General features: G+C 40.1%; 1 protein-coding gene across 1 annotated transcript in view; it reads right to left on the bottom strand.

Annotated features, from left to right (window-relative positions):
- LOC129821403 (collagen alpha-1(XVIII) chain-like) overlaps positions 1-9882 on the bottom strand; it is a 147216-nt gene extending 137334 nt beyond the window's left edge. Inside the window, exons 1-2 of the mRNA XM_055879045.1 lie at positions 9724-9882; positions 9562-9635 (exon numbers count right to left, since the gene is read on the bottom strand). Of these exons, the coding sequence (XP_055735020.1) occupies positions 9562-9635; positions 9724-9734 (85 nt within the window). The 5' untranslated portion in view covers positions 9735-9882. The remainder of the gene's footprint in view (positions 1-9561; positions 9636-9723) is intronic.
- Between the last annotated feature and the right edge of the window lie 11343 nt (positions 9883-21225).

Genomic DNA, 21225 nt, shown 5'->3' on the forward strand with positions numbered 1-21225 from the left:
ACCACAGCTGAAAAAAATCCTTGAGCGATAATGTTTCCCCAACCATGTCTCCAGGGAACACAACCCATCAAACACCTTTGCCCTCAAGCCAAAATAAATATGGTTCCGATTGTTATTGTAGTTTTGGCAGCCCTGGATGTCCCATCGCGGGGTTAAATGCCCCGCCTGAGAAAAAAGGTATCTGGGGAAACTGAACTGAAGTTGTTTTCTGTCTCACCACCAATTGATCGCTCATTCGGTTTAAAAAAGCTACAACTTGTAACTTGAAATCCTCCTATTGAATAGAAAAAAAGGTAACTTACTAGACAACACATTCAGCCAAACAAAAAACTAAAAGATACATTTGCAAAGACCTACTCTCCCTAGCTTTACAACAACTGTAGGGGCAGCACTTTTGACAGAGGACTATAGCTAGAGAACGCACATTTGAACAAAGAACTCCGAGCCCTACTCACCATGCTTTGATGCAATTCATTTGGGGGGTGGGAACAGTTTCTGCTTTAACACTCTACATGTGTCGAGTTATTATACATCCACTTTGAGTTCGGAGGGTTCATTTAAATATGATCAACGGTTGTAAACAAATTTGTGCACAAAATTTGAGAGAAATAAGCTTTTTGTGGAACATTTCTGGGTTATTTTATTTCAGCTCATGAAATATGGGACCGACACTTGTCATGTTGTGTTTACAGTGGCAAGAAAAAGTATGTGAACCTTTTGGAATTACTAGAACTTCTGCATAAATTGGTCATAAAATTTGATCTGATCTTAATCGAAGTCACAACAATAAGCAAACACAGTGTGCTTAAACTAATAACACACAAATTAATGTAAACTAAGCAAAAAAAGAAAACCTCCCCTCACTGTCAACTGTGTTTATTTTCAGCAAACTTAACATGTGTAAATATTTGTATGAACATAAGATTCAACAACTGAGACAAACTGAACAAGTTACACAGAAATGTGACTAACAGAAATAGAATAATGTGTCACTGAACAAACGGGGGGTCAAAATCAAAAGTAACAGTCAGTATCTGGTGTGGCCACCAGCTGCATTAAGTACTGCAGTGCATCTCCTCCTCATGGACTGCAGATTTGCCAGTGACGGTGGGTTTGTGCCCATAGACAACGTTGTTGCCGGTGATGTCCTGCCTTACAACAGGCCTACAAGCCCTCAGTCCAGCCTCTCTCAGCCTATTGCGGACAGTCTGAGCACTGATGGAGGGATTGTGCGTCCTACGTTTTCATAACAGTGACCTTAAATTCTCTACAGTCGTAAGCTATTAGTGTCTTAACGACCGTTCCACAGGTGCATGTTCATTAATTGTTTATGGCTCATTGAACAAGCATGGGAAACAGTGTTTAAACCCTTTACAATGAAGATCAGTGAAGTTATTTGGATTTTTACGAATTATCTTTGAAAGACAGGGTCCTTTTTTGCTGAGTATATTTTTCTTGTCTATATTGAATACATCATTTAAAGATTCAAAGTGTAGGTTGGAAAAAGTATCTGAACCCCTAGGCTAATGACTTCCCCTAAAGCTAATTGGAGTCAGGAGTCAGCTAACCTGGAGTCCAATCAATGAGACGAGACTGGAGATGTTGGTTAGAGCTGCTCTATAAAAATCACACAAAATTTGAGTTGGCTATTCAAGCATTGTCTGATGTGAACCATGCCTCAAACAAAAGAGATGTCTGAAGAACTAAGATTTAGAATTGTTGACTTGCATAAAGCTGGAATCGGTTACAAAAAGTATCTCTAAAAGCCTTGATGTTCATCAGTCCACAGTAAAACAAATTGTCTATAAATGGAGTTCAGCACTGTTGCTACTCTCCCTAGGATTGGACGTCCTGCAAAGACAACTGCAAGAGAATGCTCAATGAGGTTAAGAAGAATCCTAGAGTGTCAGCGAAAGACTTCTCTGGAATATGCTAACATCTCTGTTGACGAGTCTACGATACGTAAAACAGTAAACAAGAATGGTGTTCATCGGAGGACACCATGGAAGAAGTCACTGCTGTCCAAAATAAACATAGCTGAACGTCTGACGTTTGCAAAAGTGCACCTGGATGTTCCACAGCACTACTGGCAAAATATTCTGTGGACAGATTAAACTAAAGTGGAGTTGTTTGGAAGGAACATACAACACTATGTGTGTTGAAAAAAATGGCACAGCACACAAACATCAAAACCTCATCCCAACTGTAAAGTATGGTGGAGGGAGCATCAAGATTTGGGGCTGCTTTGCTGCCTCAGGGCCTGGACAATTTGCTATCATTGACGTAAAAATGAATTCCCAAGTTTATCAAGACATTTTGCAGGAGAATGTAAGGCTGTCTTCAAATTGAAGCGCAACAGAAGTTGTGTGATGCAACCGGAGAACGACCCAAAACACATAAGTAAATCAACAACAGAATGGTTTCAACAGAAGAAAATACGCCTTCTGGATTGGCCCAGTCAGAGTCCTGACCTCAACCCGATTGAGATGCTGTGGCATGACCTCAAGAGAGCAGTTCACACCAGACATCCCAAGAAAGAGGAATGGTCCAAAATTCAACCTGACCGTTGTGCAGGTCTGATCCGCAACTAAAGACAACGTTTGGTTGAGGTTATGGCTGCCAAAGGGATGGGCAACCAGTTATTAAAGGGTTCGCATACTTTTTGCACCCTGCACGGTGAATGTTTACACAGTGTGTTCAATAAAGACATGAAAACGTAGAATTGTTTGAGTGTTAGGTTTAGCAGACTGTCTATTGTAGTGACTTAGATGAAGATAAGATCACATTTTATGACCAATTTATGCAGAAATACAGGTCATTCAAAAGGGTTCATATACTTTGTCTTGCCATTGTACATGCTGCGTTCAGTGTAATTTTCTAAAAAAGTATAATTCAAGGAAAATGTTTAACACACTAAATTAGAAGTATGCATTAAGGTGTCTGTAATAGAATAAACGTGGCAAAAACAAATGTAGACATTAATAAATGCATTTGTTTAGCTTCCCAAATATTTTTTACAATGGTGGTGTAGTGCCAAGATGGAGGCGCGGTGGCTTCACAACAGCGCGGCCTGGCAGTCATCTAGTGTATATATAAATCGTTGGCGATATCGGGGTGAGATCCAGATGTGTCACATCTGGATTCCAATTCTGAATCCAGATGTGTCTTTTAGACATAGTATATGATATTGGGATTACTCTGAATATGACACATGGACATTTCCCTATGGCCTCATTCAATATCCTGAGATATTGACTAATACTAACTGTACACATCGCATATGTGTTTCCCAAGACAATTGCAGAGAAGCTTCTCTTGGCTGAGGTCCATATCCGGATCTTGATATGCTAGTTGATATGCTAAAAATAAGAACGTTTGAGCTATATTTCTGAGTTAGTAATGAACAGTAATTTACCCCATCAAGCAACACATAACCTCCCTAATAACTCTCCAGGAAATGGCCATATCACAGCCTGCCGATATGGACAGTCCCATCAAGAGGATCCTCTTGGATGATGTATTTTAGGAGAGAGTGGTAAACAGCCTGAAACTCCTGACAACTATAGCAGGTGCCATTTCACGGATTGAGGGAGACAATGCCATCCTGTCTGATGTTCAGACTCTGCTTGCAGATGTAAGTGAAGAAATCCACACTCCCCTGCCCACTTCGCCCTTGTTCCAAGCAGAGGAAACTGCAGTTGTGAAATACATCAAAAAGCGTGAAGACTTCTGCCTGAAGCTCATACACGCCGCAGCGTACATGTTGTACCCCAAGTACGCTGGCAAGAGCATCCCGTCTGGTGCAGAGATCAACAAGGCCTATGGTGTCATCACTACCGTGTCTCGCCACCTTGGCCTGGATGAGGGCAAAGTTCTTAGCAGTCTGGCGAAGTACACTTCCAATCAAGGGCTTTGGGATGGAGATGCAATATGGCAGTCGTGCCAACATCTCATCAGCCACCTGGTGGAAGGGACTTTGTGGATCTGAGGCTCTTTCCCCTGTTGCCGCCATCATCCTCCAAATCCCACCAACATCAGCCGCCTCAGAGCGCAACTGGTCCTTGTTTGGGAAGACACATACCAAAGCACGCAACAGGCTGGCCAAGTGTTGAAAAATTGGTGGCCAACCAGGCAAATTTGAGGCTTTTTGAGCCTGACAACGAGCCATCCTCAACAAGGTTGGAAAGTGACAGTGAAGATGAGGCCACAGAGTCTGACGTTCAAGAGGTGGACATTGAGGAGGTCCAGGGAGTAGACATGGAAGCCTGAGAGGAAGACAACCAAAGCTTTAGTTTCTAGACTATCATTTTATAGATTATATTTTGTATTTCAAACGTTTTTGTGAGATGTGATGGATCATTAGGGATGATTCAATATTCCCTTTTTCTGATCAGTGAAATCATTCCACGTGTAAAGTCAACTCAATTAATGTTCAATTAGTAACTAAATAGTAGTTTTTATTTCTATTGGAAGGATTTCATAATTTGCAATTATGTCTACTTATGATAAGGTAAAATGTTTGTTTGTCTCCATATGATATGGCAAATATATCCAATGCAAAAAACATTCAATTTAAATGGTATTAATATTCATTTGCATATATTTCCGTTAATACCCATATATTACCGTTAATTCCCATATATTCCTGTTAATTGCAGCGGAAAGTTTCCACCTCTGAATATTCCCCAAGAAGTGCAACCCTAGTTCCAACATCTAGAGGAAAGCCTTCTCAGAAGAGTACAAGCTGTTATAGCAACAAAGGGGGCACCAACTCCATAGTAATGCCCAGGATTTTGGTATGAGATGTTTGACGAGGAGGTGTCCACATACTTTTGGTTATGTACAGTGCCTTGCAAAAGTATTGATCCCCCTTGGCGTTTTTCCTATATGGTTGCATTACAACCTGTAATTTAAATGGATTTTATTTGGATTTCATGTAATGGACATACACAAAATATTAATAAAATATTTTTTTTAATTACTTGTTTCAAAAAACAGAAAAAAAGTTAACAGAAAAGTGGTGCGTGCATATGTATTCGCCCCCTTTGCTATAAAGCCCCTAAATAAGATCTGGTGCAACCAATTACCTTCAGAAGTCACATAATTAATCAAATAAAGTCCACCTGTGTGCAATCTAAGTGTCACATGATCTCAGTATATACACACACACATGCTCTGAAAGACCCCAGAGTCTGCAACACCACTAAGCAAGCAGCACCACGAAGACCAAGGAGCTCTCCAAACAGGTCAGGGACAAAGTTGTGGAGAAGTACAGATCAGGGTTGGGTTATAAAAAAAGAAACATTTTTAAAACTTTGAACATCGCATGGAGCACCATTAAATCCATTATTTTTTATTTATTTAAAGAATATCGCACCACAACAAACGTGTCAAAAGAGAGCCGACCACCAAAACTCATGGACCAGGCAAGGAGGGCATTAATCAGAGAGGCAACAAAGAGACCAACGATAACCCTGAAGGAGCTGCAAAGCTCCACAGCGGAGACTGGAGTATCTGTCCATAGGACCACTTTAAGCCGTACACTCCACAGAGCTGGGCATTACGGAAGAGTCGCAAGAAAAAAGCCAATGCTTCAAGAAAAAAATAAGCAAACACATTTGGTGTTTGCCAAAAGGCATATGGGAGACTTCAAACATATGGAAGAAGGTACTCTTGTCAGATGAGACTAAAATGGAGCTTTTTGGCCATCAAGGAAAACGCTATGTCTGGCTTAAACCCAACACCTCTCATCACCCCGAGAACAGCATGGTGGTGGCAGCATCATGCTGTGGGGATGTTTTTCATAGGCAGGGACTGGGAAACTGGTCAGAATTGAATGAATGATGGATGGCACTAAATACAGGGAAATTATTGAGGGAAACCTGTCTTTCAGAGATTTGAGACTGGGATGGAGGTTCACCTTCCAGCAGGACAATGACCATAAGCATACTGCTAAAGCAACACGACTGGTTTAAGGGGAAACATTTAAATGTCTTGGAATGGCATAGTCAAAGCCCAGACCTCAATCCAATTGAGAATCTGTGGTATGACTTAAATATTGCTCTACATCAGCTGAACCCATCCAACTTGAAGGAGCTGGAACAGTTTTGCCTTGAAAAATGGGCAAAAATCCCAGTGGCTGGATGTGCCAAGCTTATAGAGACTTGCAGCTGTAATTTCTGCAAAAGGTGGCTCTACAAAGAATTGACTTGGGGGGTGAATAGTTATGCACACTCACTTTTTTAGTCTTATTTCTTGTTTGTTCAACAATAAAAAAATATGTTGCATCTTCAAAGTGGTAAGCATGTTGTGTAAATCAAATTATACAAACCCCCCCCAAAAAAACATTCAATTCCAGGTTGTAAGGCAACAAAATAGGAAAAATGCCAAAGGGGTGAATACTTTCGCAAGGCAATGTAGATATCTGATAAATTAAGCTAATTGATTACACCCAAATTGGTAATTTTTATTTATAGTATTCACATAATATTCAATAAATACAGTACATAATACAAACCCCCAAAAAAAATCTGCCCCGTGATTTGTTGGGAGAGCTGTCTATCTGAAGAGAACCCACCCCGGAACTATTTTTTTTTCACTAACCAGAGTTGACAAAAGAGTCAGTCATTGAAACCAGACCCTGTTGCCTACTGTTGGGTTTTTGAGACCGAAGACTTGTTTGCTACAACACCTTGCTGAAACAACTTTGTAAAGAGTTAACCACACTCATCTTTTTGAATGCCTGGTCATCCAGTCAACAGTCAGCTGTTCATGCCACAACACAAAATTCTAAAAATGGCTAGTTTTGCTTCCTCTCGTCTCTTTTATAAATAGGCTGTTAGATGTAAACCAGGGTTTCTTTTACTTTGTTGACATTAATATGAAGTTGACAAAAACATTACCTGCCAGCCCTAGCTTTCGTTTAAGAACATTCTGCCTAATGAACACAACCCAGGGGTGTGGAGAATATGTTTTGTGGCAAATGAAGTGGCAAAGGCCACAACTATCTTGGACATGTCGACAGATGTTAGGAGCCTAATTCTAACCCCAGAAACACCCTTTCTCTCAAGTCAACCCTTATTATATCAGTATTTATAGCTGCAGTTGAGGAACAGACTTGACTTATTGTATAACGTCAACAAGGTGGTATCAGCTATCAGATAACCTGAGACTGACCATCCCAACATGTCTTCGAAAGTCCACGGAGCAGTTTCACCGTTTCAAAAACATGTCAAATGTTTCAAGATGATTTCACGATGAGCATTAACTGACTCTTGGAGTGTCATAATAGTTGCTTGACGCTATCAAATTACAGACTGTGGCTTTTAAAAGGTTTAATTATTACCGATGCGTCTACTGATGAGGATTTTGTTTATCTCAATGGCTCTGACCCCTGCATATGACAGGTGGAAGTCCTATTTGCAGTGATTTTTTTAATGCATCATCTAATTCAGCCATTAAATGTGCTGGCAGGGTATCCCCTTACAGCTGTTGTCCCCCTCTGCTTCAACACAGCCTGCAGGTACAGCCGCCCCGGGAGCAGAGAAAGCATCACATGACAAAGAGGATTCCTCATTCCTGTCCCAACCTAGGAGACATGCCCATTTAAAGCTCTCATTTCCGACCAGAGCCAAAGACGTACAGGATTCATCAAACTGTCCTCCATGAAGACACCGTAAGTTCCAAGACATTATCGCTAACATGGTATGTTCAACTGGAATGTGAGTGTTTCTGAAGTATTTGCTGCCAAGCAGAGGCATCAGGTCCATTTTTAGAGTCTTTGGCATGACTGTGCTGTTAAGTTAATGTGAAGGCAACCACAGCGATGGCCATCAATCAAATATTCATGGGGACTTCTCAATTTCCTCCCTGCTCTCCATCTGACAGCTGCACAATCCACTGGACAGAACTTTGACTAAATTAAATATAGGGCTGCAGTGAGGTTCAGAGATGAATAATTGAGTATCAGAATAGGTGTGTCTCATTCTGAAATTCTTCTCTCTCAAGACTAGTGTGCCCTGCAGGTCTTCAGCACACCCAAGAGTCCCCATCCCAATCTCCGGGATAGATAAGAAGCAACACTGGACAAAAAGCTAAGGAATTTGAGTTCCGAGGGCAGACTTTGGACTTGAGAAAGCCCCTGTCAACAGACCAAAGCCATTCTGTGCACGTCAAAGTGGAAGTTCAGATGAATGGTATTGGCTTCTTTGCAGTCTGACCAGATTATTGACATTCAATAGGTCTCAGTGACAACTACATTTTTATTGGGGTGTGTGATGTCAATCACCCAACAGTGTGTTAGCAGGTGATATTGGTTCTTTGTGTGATGAATCAAACTGTGTAAATGTTCCTTACAAGCCAGAATGTTGAATAAAAAGACATTACATTTAAACTTACTCTACCAGTTGTGTGTGCAGTTGGTTCTTCTGCCGCTTTAAGACAAAAATATCCACAGGAGATTGTTTACCCAGCTTTTTAGAGAGCCGGTAGGTATATGGTTCTGTCGGCTTGTATTTTCAATTTACTGACACACACTGCGTAAACACTAGCACAATATGTAAACAATAGCCGAGCATAACCGAACCACAGACAGAAAGTTGCTTGCATTCAGCTGGCAGTGGCAAACCTACCGGATCTCTATAAAGTCAGCTAAACAATACTTTCCTGTGGATATTTTGTCCAAAACTGCACATAAAACCGGTAAAGTTCAATTGTAATTTTATTCAACATTTCGGTTTGTAAGGAACATTTACATGATTTTGCACTTCAAAGTGTCAGGATGTATATACCAATTAATTGTGTATCACAGCCTGATTATTCAGACAACATGGGACAATGTTATGAATCACTTTCACTGCGCAACTAACACAGAATCTACTAAAAAATATCATAACAATTCACAAAATAGCAATAGAAACAAATTGTATCATTACTTTGACCAATATGTTTGCCTAAGAGCGTATGAAGTTAAATATAGAAATCATTGAAAGTCAATTTACACAAACTGAACACATTTTCCTGAAAAAAAGTGCAGGGATGGTCAAACGAAATCAAACATAGACCCTAAGGTTGTTGAGGAATAAGTAGGCCTACACCTACAACTATTTTCTCCACTGATGTAAGATAGCGCATACAATAAATCTTGACAAAGAAAGTCACCCACAGTCCACACTCAGAAACATGATATGCGCATCTCAGACACGGGCAATGTTTCCAATAGCTGAAACGGGGTAATATTATAGCAGTTTCTTTAGGGAACAACATTTCCCAATTACCTGTACAAAACGTAATTAATTTACCATACATACTGTAATGACAGACATCTCCCACTTTGCATTAGCCTGTGTCATCATTGTAAGCAACGTTACAACTTCACAATGTAAAACCTTTAAATTTAGGCCTAAGTGTATTGTATTTCAACGTTGTATAAGTAGTGTCCAAGGTGTACATACGTTTTTACATTATAACGGTTCGAGAGCTAAAGATACATGCCTTGATGTCTACAACTTGTTGTAACGTTAAACAGTTAAGTATCCATGTTTTTCGAAATGTTGCGCTTACCTGGCCATTGCGATGCTGCGGGGGTCAGAAGAACCAGGACAGAGCAAACTAGTGTCTCCAACCATGAGGAACACCTGCAACGAGGTAGCGCATTGTGCATTAAATTAAGATTTTTATTGGATTTCTATACATCCCCCAAGAACGTAAATCAATGCAAAATACCTCATTTTCATCTTTGTTTTGGTGGTGACCAAGTTGAAAGGCTACACGATTTCTGGCCAAATAAATTCAAAACTTTTTCCCAGTTTCCCCGGTCCACCACGACTGCCAAACCGTGAACAGCTGATGCGCGGCTCTCTGCTAGTTACAGAGAGAAATTGTGGGAGAGACCAGTGTCCCACATAATCTGACAAAGGGGAATCCTTCTGGGTCCTAAAGAGTTCCGTAAATTTTTCACTGCATGGTGCGTTTGTAATATAATTATATTTTTTTGCGCAGCATTGTTTACACCAATCTTAGATTTGCCTGTAAATGTCAATTTCAAGGTGAAAGAAGAAGTAGCCTAATTTGTGGTCAAACTGGCATTGTAGTTCGCATTCCAATTATAAGGCCTACGTTTTATGTCCCTATTACATGATGTGTCATACACAATCACATACATCTACACTCGAACAAAACGAAACCATGTTTAAAAAATTATGTTTTCATTCAAATAACTTTCTTATTTTCTCTGAAAATACCTATTTTGGCATATGGGTTGTTCCATGCCATTTCAGCAAGCCATGACACCCACAATCTCGGATTGTTCTAAAATAATTTATATTTTTTGAAAAATATAAGATTAGCATTCCTGCAACATTATTTTATAGAAATGTAATTACAGTGAAATTGAAATGTATTTTTATTTGGATTTCATGTAATGCACATACACAAAATAGTCCAAATTGGTGAAGTGAAATGAAAAAAATTCTAAAAAATATAAAATGGAAAAGTGGTGTGTGCATATGTTTTCATCCCCTTTGCTATGAAGCGCCAAAATAAGATCTGGTACAACCAATTACCCCCAGAAGTCACATAATTAATCAAATAAAGTCCACCTGTGTGCAATCTAAGTGTCACATGATCTGTCACATGATCTCAGTATATATGCACCTGTTCTGAAAGACCCCAGAGTCTGCAACACCACTAAGCAAGCGGCACCACCAAGCAAGCAGCACCATGAAGACCAAGGAGCTCTCCAAACAGGTCAGGGACAAAGTTGTGGAGAAGTACAGATCAGGGTTGGGTTCAAAAAAAAAATCGGAAACTTTGAACATCCCACGGAGCACCATTAAATCCTTTATTAAAAAATGGAAAGAATATGGCACCACGACAAACCTGCCAAAAGAGAGCCGCCCACCAAAACTCACGGACCAGGCAAGGAAGGCATTAATCAGAGAGGCAACAAAGAGAACAAAGATAACCCTGAAGGAGCTGCAAAGCTCCACAGCGGAGACTGGAGTATCTGTCCATAGGACCACTTTAAGCCGTACACTCCACAGAGCTGGGCTTTACGAAAGAGCGACCAGAAAAAAACATTGCTTAAAGAAAAAAACACGTTTGGTGTTCGCCAAAAGGCATGTGGGAGACTCCCCAAACATATGGAAGAAGAGACTCTCGTCAGATGAGACTAAAATTGAGCTTTTTGGCCATCAAGGAAAACACTATGTCTGGCACAAACCCATCACCTCTCATCACCCTGAGAACCTTATCCCCACAGTGAAGCATGGGGTGGCAGCATCATGCTGTGTGGATGTGTCATCGGCAGGGACTGGGAAACTGGTCAGAATTGAATGAATGATGGATGGCACTAAATACAGGGAAATTATTGAGGGAAATCTGTTTGTCTTTCAGAGATTTGAGACTGGGATGGAGGTTCACCTTCCAGCAGGACAATGGCCATAAGCATACTGCTAAAGCAACACGACTGGTTTACGGGGAAACATTTAAATGTCTTGGAATGGCATAGTCAAAGCCCAGACCTCAATCCAATTGAGAATCTGTGGTATGACTTAAATATTGCTCTACACCAGCGGAACCCATCCAACTTGAAGGAGCTGGAACAGTTTTGCCTTGAAAAATGGGCAAAAATCCCATCGGCTAGATGTGCCAAGCTTATAGAGACTTGCAGCTGTAATTTCTGCAAAAGTTGGCTCTACAAAGTATTGAGTTTGGGGTGAATAGTTATGCACATTCAAGTTCAGTTTTTTGATCTTATTTCTTGTTTGTTTCACAATAAAAAAAATATTTTGCATCTTCAAAGTGTTTAAAGCATGTTGTGTGAATCAAATGATACAAACCTCCCAAAAAATCTATTCAATTCCATGTTGTAAGGGAACAAAATAGGAAAAATACCAAGGGGGTGAATACTTTCACAAGGCACTCTAGATCTCTGATAAATTAAGTTCATTGATTACACCCAAATTTGTATTTTTTATGTATACTATTCACATAATATTCAATAAATATAGTACGTAACCAATTTGGACCAAACTTTTTTTTCTAACAATGAGTAAGACATGATGAATCCAAATAAATTACCAAAAGACCCCCTCAGACCCAATGCACCCCACTCCAATCCCACCCTAACAACGAGTATACAGTATCAGTTCTGTGTCTGACAAGTAAAATAGAGCTGCAAGTTGGAGTATTGTTTCTTCATCCTATGTAATGTATTCTCTGTGAATGTGGTTGTTTTTTCACCCTGTTCAGGGAAATTAGTAATTGAAGTTATGGTTTATGTTCCCTCCTACATCCTGATATGACCAAGTGTTGACCACAAGATCGTGGTGTTCCTACTTTTATGTGATTTTTTTAATGGAGAGAGGTTTCCTTACCATGTATGCACAAGGTCTAACAAACACCCCTGGTTTGGTTTTGCTTACCTGGACACTGTTTCAAATGCTTAAAAAGTTATAATTTGAAACCGTGGACAAGAAAACCAATGCATGGATTGACGCAGCGGTCTAAGGCACTGCATCTCAGTGCTTGAGGCATCACTACAGACACCCTGGTTCGAATCCAGGCTGTATTCCAACCGGCCGTGATTGGGAGTCCCATAGGGCGGTGCACAATTGTTCCATCATCGTCCGGGTTTGGCCGGTGTCGGCCGTCATTGTAAATAATATTTTTTTTTTAACTAACTTGCATAGTTAAATAAAGGTTCCATTTAAAAAAGGGTTTAAAGACCTTGTCCATTAGGGTAGGAAAGGGTATGGAAACCAATATGTCCTTCTTGCAATTTGGGTGAATTATCCCTTCACTCTAACATTGAGGTGGGGGGGATTCTTTAAAGAATATATCATCTAGAACAGTACCATCTAGTGGTCAGAACGAGGTAATATCATAATGTAGGACAGGACATAAACCTAACAGCTTCAATTAACTAATTTCTCTGAAAAGGGGGGGGGGGGGGGGGTAAACACCAAATTCACTGAGAATACATTACATAAAATGAAGAAACAATACTCAGAGACACAAACTCCATACTACTTGTTAAGACATTGAGAACTGATACTATACACTCATTGTTGGGTTAGGATTGGTGTGGAGGTCCATGGGAGACTTTTGACCATTTCTTTGGATTTCATCATCCTGACACATTGTTAGAAAAAATTTGCTATAATGTAAAGAGGCCAATTTGCCTGCGATAATTTAGCATAATTTCTCAGAGATGAAATTATACTTCAACAAAATAACATTGCAAGAACGCTAATCTTATCTGTTTATAACAACAGAAACAATTTCAGAACAATCTGAGATGGTGGGTGTCCAAATCCTCTTTCTTGTGCTTTTTGATGTGGAACAACCCACATCCTACTCATGTTTGTCTGACTTCTACAGTGGCGACCTGTCATCCAGGGCAGGTAGGACCCCAAAAAATGTGTTGCCTGTTTTGCATGTTATTTTGGCATTCATACATGTCACATATCTGTTTGTAAACAATGTAAAGATCATTGAGTTAATAAAGCCCCATACAAACATGGTCTCTTTTTTGCGTAAGGCAGCTCCAAAATCCAGGGGTTTCAGCCGAGATTTCTGTGGTGATGGGGCAGCCAGCGTAAATACGGTTGGTAATGTTCTGTAATGTTCATGTCAACATCCTACATTCAAAATCTTAGCTAGCAAGCTAGAAAAGCAGTCATCATGAATCAAGTTGACAATCTGCTGGCAAATCCTTTTCAGTCATACAAAGAGAAATTGTAGAGAAAACGTATTGGTGCTCATCTGCCATTGGACATCAACATTACACAACAAGTTGGAAATCGCAAAGGAATGAGTGGCTAACTGCAAGCATTGCAAAGCAATCACTTGCCTGATATTCAGTGGAGTGGGTGTGTGGTCCAAGTCTGGGTTTAAAGGTCTCTTTAAAAGGATTAACATTCACATGCTACACCATGGGCCAGAAAACATTTTTATACATTCGCCATGCAGTCAATCCAGCATGATTTATGCCGCGTTCAAAACAACTGCAAACTCGGAACTGGGAAATCTCAGTCCGTAAGTTTAAGACAATTGGGAACTCTGGAAAAAAACGAGTTCCGACTGGGAAAATACGTTTTGAACAGTCATCCAACTCAGAATTCCAAGTCGGGAACTCGGGCCTCTTTCTAGACCTGAAGATCATTGACGTGATGATTCAATCCTGTTTTTTTCAGAGTTCCAAGTTGTCTTGAAAGCATCATAAATCCAGAGAATGCCAGACTTTGATGACAAAGTTTGATGCCAAAATTTGCCCACAAGAAGGACCACCGTGCCACCTTCCTGTTCAAGTGAGCACAGCACAACAAGGTGAGTCCAAAAATCATCTTCTATGCTGCTACATAAATTACGTAATATGACAGGGAGATAGTATTACTTTCTTAGATACAGTATACATAAGTGTATGTTGTGTAGTAAGCTGTAAGTAGCCCATGTGCCTCACCCTAATAATTTGGTCCCTTTACCCCTCATAACTTAGACTACTGTTCTGACTTGGTGGTGAACATGTGGCCTATAGCCTGTTTTAGATAAATGTAATCATTGAAAATTGTAAGAGCTTTCATTGCCTGCTTATATGCCCCATTTATTTATCCTACGGTTCTGACTTGGTGTACAGGGAGAATACTGTAAGAACGGCCCATGTTCTGAATTCTGTCACTGTACATTTAAAAAAATGCTAAACAAATAGTTATATTGACTACGTCCGTCCTAACTAATTGTCTCTTATCCGTTCGTCGTCCCCTTATGCCATTATTTATATATCTCAAATATCTGATTTATTCAGATAGACATTTATTATCCTATAAATTAGTGTACAAGAAAATGTAACATTTAAATTATGTGTTTTATATTGTTATCATGGATGTCTGATGTAAAGAAAATCTAACAAAAATGTTTTTCTTCTTCAGATAACCAACAACAATACTTTAGTTGATGTGTTTTCAGTCATATTGTAATAGCTTGTTACAAACCATAGGCCTATTTCTGCCCAAGCCCTGTCAGCTTGAAAAAATAGGTGGGTCTTTCCACGACTAGAGTGCCTTATGGGTAGTGTAATTTGGTAAAAAATTGAAATAAAGCTGTCATAAATAGAACATGTTCAACTTCATAACAAACATGTTTTTATGGTAAACAAATTACTATAAAAAGGTGGCAATTAAAGTAACAGGGTTGACCGTAACTGGGTTGACCGTAACAGGGTTGATGATTTCATCATAAATCAGCCATACCTCACCTTGTGACAGGGGGAATGGAAGCTTGTTGTGTGAAATAGCAAGGGGCAATTGAATGCGAACTTAAACAAAATACAGGATGGACACTAGACATGTTATGCTCAGAAAATGGCCAAAAAGAGTATTACCAGCTTACCTGATTTTACACAATGATTTGACTACAAGATGTTAAATGCTTCTTGAATTTGTTTTTATTTTTTAAATAGTCCAGGGCCTTGGCATTAAAAAAGTGATGAAACGGGCCTCCCGAGTGACGCAGTGGTCTAAGGCCACTAGAGATTCTGGGTTCGAGTCCAGGCTCTGTCGCAGCCGGCTATGGGGCGGCGCACAATTGGCCCAGCGTCGTTCCGGGTTAGGGAAGGGTTTGGCCGGCATGGATGTCCTTGTCCCATCACGCACTAGCGACTCCTGTGGCGGGCTGGGCGCAGTGCCCGCTGACACGGTCGCCAGGTGTACGGTGTTTCCTCTGACACATTGGTGAGGCTAGCTTCCGGGCTAAGTGGGCATTGTGTCAAGAAGCAGTGTGGCTTGGTTGGGTTGTGTTTGAGGACGCACGGCTCTCGACCTTCGCCTCTCCTGAGTCCGTACGGGAGTTGCAGCGATGAGACAAGACTCAAACTACCAAATGGATGCCACGAAATTGGGGAGAAAGAAACAAAACACAATTGTTTTTGAAGAAACCGTTATGCGGCCGATACAAGCATGACATTTGGTAAAGATGCTCTTTGAGATGTATTAATTGATATTACAAGTAGTTTTTTTACATAATAAAATATGGCCTCCAATACGGAATCCGCTTTTGGAAAGATGATATTACTGTTGTCACGTTCCTGACCTTATTTCCTTTGTTTTGTCTTTGTTTAGTTGGTCAGGACGTGAGCTGGGTGGGCATTCTATGTTATGTGTTTCTATGTTGGGTTCATTTTCAATTAGCCTGATATGGTTCTCAATCAGGGGCAGGTGTTTTACGTTTCCTCTGATTGAGAACCATATTAAGGTAGGCTGTTCTCACTGTTTGTTTGTGGGTGATTGTTGCTGTGTCTGTGTTTGTTCACCACACGGTACTGTTTCGTTTCATTTGTTCCTGTTCGTGTTTTTATGTGTTCTCAAGTTCAGGTCTGTTAACGTCGTTTATTATTTTGTAGTTTGTTCAAGTGTTTTTTCGTCTTCGTTATTATTATTAAAATTATTATGTATTCAACCCACGCTGCGTTTTGGTCCGATCCTTGCTCCTCTTCAGACGAGGAGGAAGACGAGCGTTACAACTGTTGAATTTTTGTTGCCATGTATCTTGTTATTTGTGAGTAGTGGACCAGTCTTCAACAATATACCATTATATTTCATAAGCAACCGTTACAAATGGCCTGAAAACACCAGAAATCTACCTGTAAACTACTTGAATGTTGTTGAAATACAACATGAATCACCTTAAAAATATGTTATCAAGCTTAAAAATGGCCAACAGGCCTAGGGAGTTACATTATCTAACTAATTTATTGAGACCATGGGTGTCAACTGTCAACATATAATATGAATTCTAGCTAGCTACCCAGCTAACAAAAGGACGTCCTGAGGGAAAATGGTAAGGGACCCATTGGATACAGGAGACTTCATCTCTTGGGCAGCATACCATGCTTCACTCTAGCCAGATCCCACTGACAAGGCAGCACTAAATTCACTTCTACCTATTTTCTATGAGAAAGCAGCCAGTTTCACCATGGTCAGATCACAGTACAGTTCAACCCTGGCCAAATACCTATGATGGCTTTTTACCAACCACCGTCTGCTCTTGCAAAGTTTGTTCATTGGAGCTTTCCTAAGGCCTATGGAGAGCAAATGTTTGTGGTTATGTTTTGGTGGACTGCACTTAGAAATGGCCCTATGGCACACAAAAGGATAATTTTTGGATGGCTCAGGTTGGACCGCTGCCTTGTAAACTCATTCTTGAAGTCAGCACACTTGACTAAAACAAGGCACAGTCATCAAGTTACTTTGCTTTCAAACTCCGTAAAGATGCTCGGCTGTTGGAGTCCACGTGCACTTATGTTGTTACATGGAAAGCATACATGAGTCAGAGGTATCCAACCTTCCAGTTCTGGAGCATTGTTCTTGAGTTTGAGAGACTTGTGATATTTTTTTTCAGTTCACACAGAACGAGAGATTTTGGTCTTTATTTTTAAACAGGCTTTGGCACCCTGGTTCTTTGCACTGGACAGAGCAAACTATGCAAGGTGGAATCCTATCCACATCTGTAACGGCTGTCGTCGGTGGAAGAAGGTGAGGACCAAGGTGCAGCGTGGTAAGTGTTCATGATGTTTAATAATCATCAAAACAGAACACTGAATAACAAAATAACAAAGAAACAACCAAAAACAGTTTTGTCTGGTGCAGACACACAAAGACTGAAAATAACCACCCACAAAACCCAACAGAAAACAGGCTACCTAAATATGGTTCCCAATCAGGGACAACGATTGACAGCTGCCTCTGATTTAGAACCATATCAGGCCAAACACAGAAATAGAAAATCATAGAAAAACTAACATAGACAACCCACCCAACTCACGCCCTGACCATACTAAAACAAAAGACAAAACAAAGGAACTAAGGTCAGAATGTGACATCTGAGAAATGAAAGCCTTACCAAGCTGACATCAGGTAAGAATTCTCAGACTTCTGGGTCCTGCCAAAAACACAAAACATGTTCTCATGTGTGCTGCTTGACCAAGCCCATGAGCAAAACAATGAGCTGCCAAAAGGTACAGGGGGAGCGACTGGTTTAACGGAGAACCCCACTGCCTTCTGGATGATTTTGAATGCCAGCTTTTGAATGTACAGTGCTTTGCAAAAGTATTTATCCCCCTTGGCGTTTTCCTATTTTGTTGCATTACAACCTGTAATTTAAATAGATTTTTATTTGGATTTCATGTAATGAACAAACACAAAATAGTCCAAATTGGTGAAGTGAATTGAAAAAAAATTACTTGTTTAAAAAAATAATAATAATAATTAAAACAGAAAAGTTGTAGGCATGTTGTCATGGCTCTTGTTGGAATGCATGGACCAATAGGCAGCGTGGTAAGTGTTCATGATAAATGTATTACTCAAAACAAAATAACAACGAGAGAAAACCGAAACAGTCCTGTCAGGTGCAGACACTAGACAGAAAACAACTACCCACAAAACCCCCCAAAAAAAGGACAACTTATATATGATCCCCAATCAGAGACAACGATAGACAGCTGCCGCTGATTGGGAACCACACCAACATAGAAATAAAGAAACTAGAATGGCCACCCTAGTCACACCATGGCCTAACCAAAATAGAAAATAAAAACCTCTATGGCCAGGGCGTGACACATGTTGTGTAAATCAAATGATACAAACCCCCCAAAAATCTATTTTAATTCCAGGTTGTAAGGCAACAAAATAGGAAAAAGGGGGTGAATACTTTTGCAAGCCACTGTCGAGTCTCGTTCAACACAAGCAAGGTTCATCACACTAGCAAACCATTAAAAAAAACAAGTGGAAAGCTTGTGCAACACAATCTCAAGCATGGGGAGTCCATTCCTAGATAAAATGTCCAGAGCTTCTGGTTTTGGATACATGCAATTGTGAAGTAAAGAAGATGTCATTACCACTTTACTCACCATTGAGAAAGTAGACACTTCGCAATATAAAAAATATCTTAAACCCCTAGAGTCGATGTGCCGCAGGAATCAAATTAGCATAATACAAAAATCCCCATAAACATCTGTCAGTGTAAGCTAGAGATATCCGTTTTTTGCAATGGATGCGTCTCAATCCACCACATCTGCCAATGTCGCACTTCCACATCTGCAGTGAAAGGTATAGAGCTAGAGCAGTCTTTTTCAGAACATGAGACATCCCGAAAATCGGTCTTCTCACAAAATCGTCTGTAGCATTCGAACGATTTGGCCTACAAACTATTATAACCCCTCTATGGAAAAACGAGACTCTCACGAACATGATGGTGTTCTCCGATACTCGTCTGAAGTCGGTACAGCTGATCTGCCAACTTCTGTCTGTACCATCTGTCGTGTTTCTACTATGGTTTAATGAGATGACATGCTATTTTCAAATCGATTACGTTTAATTGATTACATGATTGAATTAAACTATTAATAACCTGGGGCACCACGGAAGCATTCGTTTATATAGAGTGGCTATCTCCTGAATCCACTCTTAAAGATCTGAAGATCTTTTATATCAATAGCAGTCCATCATTAATTATTCTTTACCTTCTATCAGTCTCATCTGAACATCTTAAAATTCTTCGTTATCTGCGCGAACCTTAGCATAAATTATGAATCAGCAATATACAAATTGGCTTAATTATTTATTTACTAACTAACTAATCACAGAAATACATAACAAACAAACAGTAGATATTGGTTACTAACAATGATAGGAAAGTCCCTAGTGGGCTAAGCCGATATGACAGCTTGGTAGACAAAAAGAAAGGAGTGGGACTGAGAAAGAGTGGGAAAGACAAATGGATTCATTACACACAGTCTATAATTATATTAATTGAAATGGTAATCCTTTGCCCATGAACGGCCGCTCATTCGAAAAGAAATTGCAATTCATATTTACTCCCTGATGTCTTTGTTGTCTTCTCTGTTTTTCTCTGGTCTGTCTGCTGGAGAGTTCATCAGAGTCTCTCTGGTTAACTTTCATTGAAGTCACAAAGTCTTTAGTGGTTCGAATGGCTCCTTCAGAGTACCATTCAGAAATGTTCTCATAGAACAGATGCTTCGGCGGTTGTCTGTACTCTCGTTCTAGACTTACGTGATTTCTAGCTGCAGACTAGTAATCATATGTCTAAGATTTGTTCTTATTCTGTAGGGATTGATAGTCTCAGAGTTGAACCATTTCCACCCGTGTAGCCAATGCTCCATGTGGTATAGTCCTGTCCTTTGGTAGAGTTGTAGTTTAAACCACTTCACACACCAGCGTCCCCCGGGAATTTTTTGGTCTCAGAAATTCAAACATTTGCAACCTCAGCTCATTCTGGGGTTTGCTTAGTCCGATGTGAATTTCACCAAGAGTGGGTTTTATACGTAACAGTAGATAAGGGCGGTCCATGACGCCTAATGTGATGTCAGGGCTCCCGGGGGTGTGGCCACTGACAAGTTAATCTTTATATGAAAATCCATACTCTCATTTAGCCTTTTCAATACGAGAAAGAAAAGGTCTCGCTACCAGTGGTGCACGCATTACCAAATCTAAGGACATCTGGCTATCCACTGACGCGATGTGATCATTCTTGCTCATTTTTCAGAATAAAAGCTTGAAACTATGTCTAAAGACTGTTCACACCCCGTGGAAGCCATAGGGAAAGGAATCTGGTTGATATCCCTTTAAATGGAGGATAGGCAGGCAATGGAACAGAGTAATTTCAGAAAAACAGCACTGACTGGTTGGATTTTCCTCAGGTTTTCGCCTGCAATATCAGTTATGTTATACTCACAGGCAATATTTTGACAGTTTTGGAAACTTTAGAGTGTTTTCTATCCTAATCTGCCATTATATTATATGCATATTCTAGCTTCTGGGCCTGAGAAATAGGCAGTTTACTTTGGGAACGTTTTTTATCCAAACATCAAAATACTGCCCCCTAGCTTCAAGAGGTTATTAATATCACATGACATATTTTCAAAATAGTTTGTTTAATCACATACTTTTCACAATATTTAAATGTAAACCTGAGATACCGTTATGTGTGTTTCCTGTTCTGCATGAGATCATCAAATGAAAACAACTCATCATAACTGTCCCTTAAGTGTTCTCAAAAGTAGCAATATTGTTTAATTCTCCTATTTTGGGGATTAGGAGTTTGGCCAAGTCTCTGTTCTGGGAAACTCTCTCCCTCAATACTGCATGGTGGTTTCTGCCCGGTATTTACGATCAGAGGTAATAAACCTGGGTTAGGAGAGTGAGAAAAGGG

Source organism: Salvelinus fontinalis, chromosome 23, assembly GCF_029448725.1.
Source record: "Salvelinus fontinalis isolate EN_2023a chromosome 23, ASM2944872v1, whole genome shotgun sequence".
In the NCBI taxonomy this organism is placed as follows: Eukaryota; Metazoa; Chordata; class Actinopteri; order Salmoniformes; family Salmonidae; genus Salvelinus; species Salvelinus fontinalis.